The sequence below is a fragment of the Pongo pygmaeus genome, chromosome 1 (assembly GCF_028885625.2).
Source record: "Pongo pygmaeus isolate AG05252 chromosome 1, NHGRI_mPonPyg2-v2.0_pri, whole genome shotgun sequence".
Classification (NCBI taxonomy): Eukaryota; Metazoa; Chordata; class Mammalia; order Primates; family Hominidae; genus Pongo; species Pongo pygmaeus.
The window spans coordinates 91,231,306-91,239,040 of record NC_072373.2 but is presented as its reverse complement, the minus strand read 5'-3'; the positions used below and the strand labels follow the sequence as shown (position 1 = coordinate 91,239,040).

The 7,735-nt window shown below is 38.9% G+C and overlaps 1 protein-coding gene across 1 annotated transcript; it reads right to left on the bottom strand.

The window, feature by feature from the left end:
• Window positions 1–6,839: 6,839 nt before the first annotated feature.
• Window positions 6,840–7,183, bottom strand: PYDC5 (pyrin domain containing 5). The gene is given in 2 exon segments (XM_054479458.1): window positions 6,840–7,049; window positions 7,052–7,183. Coding segments are annotated over 2 exon segments (342 nt in total).
• Between the last annotated feature and the right edge of the window lie 552 nt (window positions 7,184–7,735).

The window sequence follows — 7,735 nt, the reverse complement described above, 5'->3', positions numbered from 1 at the left end:
TACAGAACAAACATCCATGTAGTATATGACCCATGTTCACTTTGTGGTGTAGAATTAATATTGAAATGTATTACAATTAGAACATATACATCAAAAGGTCTTTTCAGGACACAAAGGTACACAAGTGCACAGTCTCTGCAAACTGGCCAGTCAGCCCATGTTTGGTCATCTTCTTATCAGGATAACAATATTGAAATCAGTATTTTGTCTAATCAAAGCTGTAGCTATGGCTGATGGAACAGGGGCTCAGTTAATCAGCACCTGTGAGCTGGATGAGTTGTAATTGTTTTAATATTGCTTATTTCAAAGTCAGTGCTTGTTTAGCTGCTAGAGATTTAAAAAAATAACTTTGTCACAGTTAGACCATAGTTTATCCTTTTTTAAATTTTTATTTTAGGTTCAGGGTTGCATGTGCAGGTTTGTTATATAGTTAAACTCATGTCACAGGGGTTGGTTGTGCAGATCATTTTGTCACCCAGGTACTAACCCTAGTACTCAATGGTTATTTTTTCTAATCCTCTCCCTCCTCCAACTCTCTACCCTCAGGTAAACCCCAGTGTATGTTGTTCCTTTCTTTGTATCCATAAGTTCTCATCATTTAGATCCTGCTTATAAGTGAGAACATGTGGTATTTGGTTCTCTGTTACTGTGTTAGTTTGCTAAGGATAATGGCCTCCAGCTGCATTTATGTTCCCACAAAAGACATAATCTTACTCTTTTTTATGGCTGCATAGTATTCCATGGTGTATATATACCACATATTCTTTATCCAGTCTACCATTGATGGGCATTTATGTTGATTCCATGTCTTTGCTATTGTGAATAGTGCTGCAATGAACATTCACATGCATGTGTCTTTATGGTAGAATGATTTATCTTCCTTCATGTATGTACCCAGTAGTGAGATTGCTGGGTTGAATGGTAGTTCTGTTTCTGGCTCTTTGAGAAAACACCACACCACTTTCCACAATAGTTGAACTAATTCACACTCCACCAACAGTGTATAAGCATTCCTTTTTCTCCACAACCTTGTCAGCATGTTATTTTTTGACTTTTCAATAATAACCATTCTGGCCAGGGGCGGTGGCTCACATCTGTAATCTCAGCACTTTCGGTGGCCAAGGTGGGTAGATCACCTGAGGTCAGGAGTTCAAAACCAACCCGGCCAACATAATGAAGCCCTGTCCCTACTAAAAATATAAAAAGTAGCCGGGCACAGTGGCAGGCACCTGTAATCTCAGGTACTAGGGAGGCTGAGGCAGGAGAATTGCTTGAGCTCAGGAGGCAGAGGTTGCAGTGAGCCGAGATTGCACCACTGCATTCCACCTTGGGTGACAGAATGAGACTCCATCTCAAAAAAAAAAAAAAATTAAAAATTAAAAACAAAATAATAGCCATTCTGACTGGTGTGAGATATATCTCATAGTGGTTTTGATTTGCATTTTTCTCATGATCAGTCCTATTGAGCTTTTATTCATGTGCTTTTTGGCCACACATATGTCTTCTTTGAAAAATATCTGTTCACATTCTTTGCCTGCTTTTCAACAGGGTTGTTTGTTTTTTTCTTGTAAATTTGTTTAAGTTCCTTATAGATGCTGGATATTAGACATTTGTCAGATGCATAGTTTGCAAAATTTTCTTTTATTCTGTAGATTGTTTACTCTGTTGATAGTTTCTTTTGCTGTACAGAAGCTCTTACATTTAATTAGATTCCATTTTTCAATTTTTGCTTTTGTTATGATTGCTTTTGTCATCTTTGTTATGAAATCTTTGACCGTTCCTGTGTCCAGATGGTATTGCCTAAGTTGTCATCCAGGATTTTTATAGTTTTGGGTTTTACATTTAAGTCTTTAATCCAGCTTGAGTTGATTTTGGTATATGGTATAAGGAAGAGGTCTAGTTTCAATCTTCTGCATATGGGCGCCAGTTCTCCCAACACCATTTATTGAATAGGCAGTCCTTTCCCCTTTGCTCGCTTCTGTCAGCTTTGCCAAAGATCAGATGGTTGTAGGTGTACGGCCTTATTTCTGAGCTATCTATTCTGTTCCATTGGTCTGTGTATCTGTTTTTGTACCAATGCCATGCTGCTTTGGTTACTGTAGCCCTGTGTTATGTTTGAAGTCAGGTAACATGATGCCTCTAGCTTTATTCCTTTTGCTTAGGATTGTCTTGGCTATTTGGGCTATTTTTGACTCCATATTAATTTTAGAGTAGATTTTTCTAGTTCTGTGAAGAATTTCAATGGTAATTTGATAGGAATAGCATTGAATCTGTAAATTGCTTTGGGCAGTATGGACGTTTTAATGAAATTAATTCTTCTTATCCATGAGCGTGAAATGTTTTTCAATTTGTTTGTGTCATCTCAGATTTCTTTGAGAAGTGTTCTATAACCCTCATTGTAGAAATGTTTCACCTTCCTAGTTAGCTGTATTCCTGGGTATTTTATTCTTTTATTGGCAGTTGTGAATGGGATTGCATTCCTGTTTTGGTGCTCTGGTTGGCAGTTGTTGGTGTATAGGAATACAACTTATTTTTGTATATTGATTTTGTATCCTAAAACTTTGCTGAAGTTGTTTATCAGCTGATAGAGCTTTGGGGCTGAGACTGTGGTTTTTTAGATATAGAATCATGTTATCTGCAAAAAAGGATAGTTTGACTTACTCTTGCCCTTTATTGTTTTTTCTCTTGCCCTTTATTGTTTTTTCTCTTGCCTAATTCCTCTGGCCTGGACTGGAAGTACTAGAACGTTATTTATTCTTTAAGTGTTGGAGTGCACGACTTAATCCTTGCCTGGCATGGCCCTAGGTCCTGTGTATAATTTAGTATTTTTTTGCCATGAGGCGTCTGTTCTGTCAGTTTTATGATCTCTGTTTTAACAATGCTGATCAGTTGTTGTGTCTAAACCATAAAAGAGAGGTAGGGTATAGTGAGATGTGTCTGACCTCCCACCCATCGTGGCTAGAAACTCAGTTTTAAGGTTTTCCTGGGGTCCCCTTGGCCAAGAAGGGATCTGTTCAGTCAGCGAGGGGCTTAACATTTTACTTTTCATTGATAAGCCACACGTCTTTCTCCATGCTTTTTGTAAGTGTGGAACAGTCCTCAGTTACCTGGACCCAGGTGTTTCTAATTTAGGGGTTCATCAATCATGCCCTGTCAGGTTCTGTAGATTCAGCTAGAACTGGCCAGAGCTGCTGACACCAGTGTGCATAGCCTTCCTCACAAACGGCCACTTGTCTGGCCACCAAAGCCACCTTTTGCACTCAATGTGCACTGATTCTGCCTGGATGTCCTTTCTACCAGGTACCATCTTACCCAAACCACACTTTCAATTTCCTCAGCCTACCCTGAGGGCACAGACCTGGGCTTTCTTCCTCTATAAAGAAAACACTTTTATCTTCCCAGTCAAACTGAAACAAAGTTGTCTATACCCACATCACATGTTCAAAAAAAGAGCACCTATCTTTTTGTTTGTTTGTTTGTTTGTTTGAGACGGAGTCTCACTATGTCGCCCAGGCTGGAGTGCAGTGGTGCGATCTCAGCTCACTGCAAGCTCTGCCTCCCGGGTTCACACCATTCTGCTGCCTCAGCCTCCCGAGTAGCTAGGACTACAGACACCCGCCACTGCGGCCAGCTAATTTTTTTTTTTTTTGTATTTTTAGTAGAGACACGGTTTCACTGTGTTAGCCAGGATGGTCTCGATCTCCTGACCTCGTGATCACCCGCCTCGGCCTCCCAAAGTTCTGGGATTACAGGCGTCAGCCACCGCACCCAGCCAAGAGTACCTATCTTAATTGAAAACCTTTGAGCAGTGGGCAGCCTTCTCACATTTTGGTGATGGCACTTGGGCTGGAACTGATTAAATTTCTGGTCTGGTGTTGACCATATGGAAAGGGTCACATGAACCTAGCAATGAAAGAATCCCATGGTCTGTTCTACATTCTTCCCTAACGGAAGTTAGCAACGCGGTCCAGTGATTTTTAGTATAAGTTTAAGTGCATCTGTATGTTTGTCAGCATGTGCCTCCACATTTTCTTTATCCATTCATCCACTAGTGGACACTTAGGCTGAATCCACATCAATCAATGTGAATTGTGAATAGTGCCATTCATAACTGTGAATCGTGCTGCAATAAATACAAGAGTGTAGAGAGCTCTTCAACATACTCATTTCATGTGTTCTTACTATAAGAAGTGGGACTGCTACGTCATATGGTATTTCTCTTTTTAATTTTTTGAGGCGCCTCCATACTATTTCCCATAATGGCTGTATGACTTTACATTCTCACCAACAGTGTAAGGAGCTCCTTTTTCTCCACATCCTTGCTGACATTTGTTATCTCTTGTCTTTTTGATAATAGCCGTTCAAACTGGGATAAGGTGAAATCTCATTATGGCCTTGCTTTGCATTACTCAATGTTTGGTGATGTGGAGCATTTTTCATATACTTGGTGGCCATTTGTATGACTTCATTTGAGAAATGTCTATTCAGGCTTTTGTCTACTTTGTAATTAGGTTATTTTATTTTGTTTTTGTTTATTTTATATCAAGTATTGAGTTCTTTGAATTCCTTATATGTTTTGAATAATCACATGAAAAAGAATAAAATTAGACTCATCTTTCACAACATGTGAAAGTCACTCAAAATGAATTAAAGACTTACTTAAAGGTAAGATCCAGAACTATGAAACTACTAGAAGAAAACACAGAGAAAATGCCTCAGGACATTGGTATGAGTAAGAGTTGTTTGAATAAGACCTCAAAAGCACAGGCAGCAAAAGCACAAATGGATAAATGAGATTACATCAAACTTAAAAGCTTCTGCACAGTAAAGTATATCAACAGAATGAAGAGACAGCTTACAGAATGGGATAAAATATTTTTAAACTATATATCTAACAATATGTAACTACATTTCAAACAATAGAAAGTCATGGACTCTGTCAGGGTTAGTGTAAAGGAATGTCTACTCTAAGAAGTAGTAAAACTAACTTTCAAAGGTAACTTAGTTCCGTGAAACTGGTTTCAGAGAGGTATGAAGATAAAGTCTCCCTTCTGTATTGAGAGTATATGAGAAAAAACAGACTGAAGGGAGGCCAAGGGAGTCAACCTATCATTCTACCACATCACATCAGCCATATTTCATCTCCCACACAGTGGTACCAATGCAGTATTTGTGGACGAGTATGTCTGCCCACTGTAAATCTCTTTTTCATTAATAATCAGGTGCAGATTTCTCACATATTATTTCATTTATCATTTTCAACTTTCTATTTTAATCTTACAGGACTTTTACACAATTTGATCACAAGCTCTCTCAGCTTCCTTTTTCCAGGCTTAAGTGTCCTCATACTTTGTCATCTCTCTTTCCATCTACTGATCTTTCCCATAAAATGATTATCAACCGTCTTCATTAAAGATTTCTCCAGATCTCCTCTACCTTCCATGAGGTGAGGTCGTGGGTAGAATACTATATAGCGCTCTATGTGCAGGCATAGCAATGGTTATGCAGAAAGAACTTTCAAGAAGGAATGAAAGTTGAAACCTACAGAAAACACAACAAAAAACTGGTTTCCTCCAGGGATAGTTAAGGGTAGCATGGGGCACAAATAAATAAATTTGCTACTTTCAAAGTAGGCCTAGGCGTGATCTAGAATAGAAATTTAGAGCTGTGAAGGAATTTAATTGATTTCTGCAGGTCGGTTAGTTGCTTCCGCATATTATGTGAAGTTACTGCCGCCTTGTGGCAATACCAAAGCACTACACTTTCTGACTTTGAATAACCTAGGAAAATATAATGCATAAGACAACAAGCCCTTTCGCTAAAGCGCCTTAAATATTGCCTAACAGTTTGCATCTGTATAGATCTATGGCTTATATCATCACTTACATGGTCTCATCTCGACTTCATAGAAATCATGTGAACATAGAAACCATGTTATCCATGTTTCGTCCCTGCGTGCGCGCGCGCACGCACGCACACAGAGTAAAAGATGTCGTATAAGTTTTGCTGTTAGAGTTGAACTTAAAAATCTCTAAATTGTTACATTTGGAGGCTCTCATTTTGGGAGATCCTAGTGTGAGATGCTCCTTTGTTGGTCAATTTTAATTATACAGACATAAATAAAGGATATATTAATTATACATAGAGAAAAAGATCAGAAATGTAAACAAAATGCAGATAAGATGGAGACATTCAATGATTTGTCCAATAATATAAAAACAGTTTTTGTGTGCGGGTAGCTTGTTGTCATTAGTGGAAGGAAATAGAGAGAAAGATAAATAGTATTTGAATTTGAAAGAGTGGATGTATGAATACAAGACTCCCTTGAAGAAGAAAGGATCTTCTGGGACCACAGCAGGCCAGGGACAGGGAGAAGAATGAGCAGGCTGTATGGAAGAATAAAATGACCTAGTATCCCAGTTTATTTTTTTCCAGTGCTATGATTTCTTTCCTTTATCTTCAAATCTTTGGTAAACGTGTAAATGAGGTTTTGAGAAGTTAAGATTGAAATTCCATGTTCACGTTCGCTGCAATTGAACTGGAGAAGTGAAAAGATGACAAATGGAAGTGGCAGCCCTAAGGGCTGGAACAAGAGATGCAAACAAAGGCTGGGATGGATTTGTGGCATTTGTAACAAACACTTCCTAGGAGTGATTTCTCAGTAAAAGGCGGCAACGAGGCTGGTGTACTAAGTTAGCAAAAAAATTCCAGCAGCCTTTCCTGGGGGACTTTCATGCTGAAATGCAATCGCTAGTGTTGGAGGTGGGGCCTGATGGGAGGTGTCTGGATCACGGGGGTGGATCCCTCATGAATAGCTTAGTGTCATCCCGTTTCCCTCATCAACATGCATTCCCAGAAACGCCATGAAAGGAAAGGCCAAGTCTTAACTGAGAAACGGACTGGGCAGATGAGGGACTCCCACATATACGTGTTTCCTGCTCTTCCCGAAGACATTTTGCCACAAGCATATAATTCAACTTCTGAAAAATATGGTCTTCCTCTCTGCAGACACCACGCCAGCGTTTTAAATCAAGTTGGTTACTTGTGCTGTGTTTCCAGTATGTAGTTTGCCTGTGGCAATATTAAACCCATCTGGAAGAAAGCACTTACACCTATACAGTTCCTCATCGGTGATGTTATCCAGGCTGGTTAGCAAGAGTATCTCCTTATATTTACTCTCCATCTCACGACTTTAGGATCAGCTTATAAGGAATCCAAACTATGTAAGATTATACCACCAAAAGTGATTCAACATTCAAAATAAAGCAAGATGAGCTGTTACTATTTTTTAAAGGGAAAATAAAATGTTTACAGTATAGTAAAAGAGATTTTGGTGAAATATAAGAAAGAACTTTTTAGGCAAGATAGTCCTTCTTCCTGGGAAAGACATCTTCAGAGGGTATACAACACCTCCAGAATTCTTAGAAAATGGGATCCATTTTCCTGTTATTTTTAAAACAGTTATTCAGGCATAACTGACATACAACACAATGCACATATTTCAGGTGTGCAATTTAAATTTTTTGATGTATACAGTAGATAAAGCTCAATTTTTCAATTTCTTCTTTCATGGATCATGTTTTTGGAATCATATTTATATGGTTCGGATATTTATTTTCCCCAAATCTCATGCTGAAATGTGATTCCCAGTGTTGGAGGTGGGGCTTGACGGGAAGTGCTTGGCTCATGGGGGTGGATCCCTCATGAATGGCTCAGTGCCATCCCCTGGTTGATG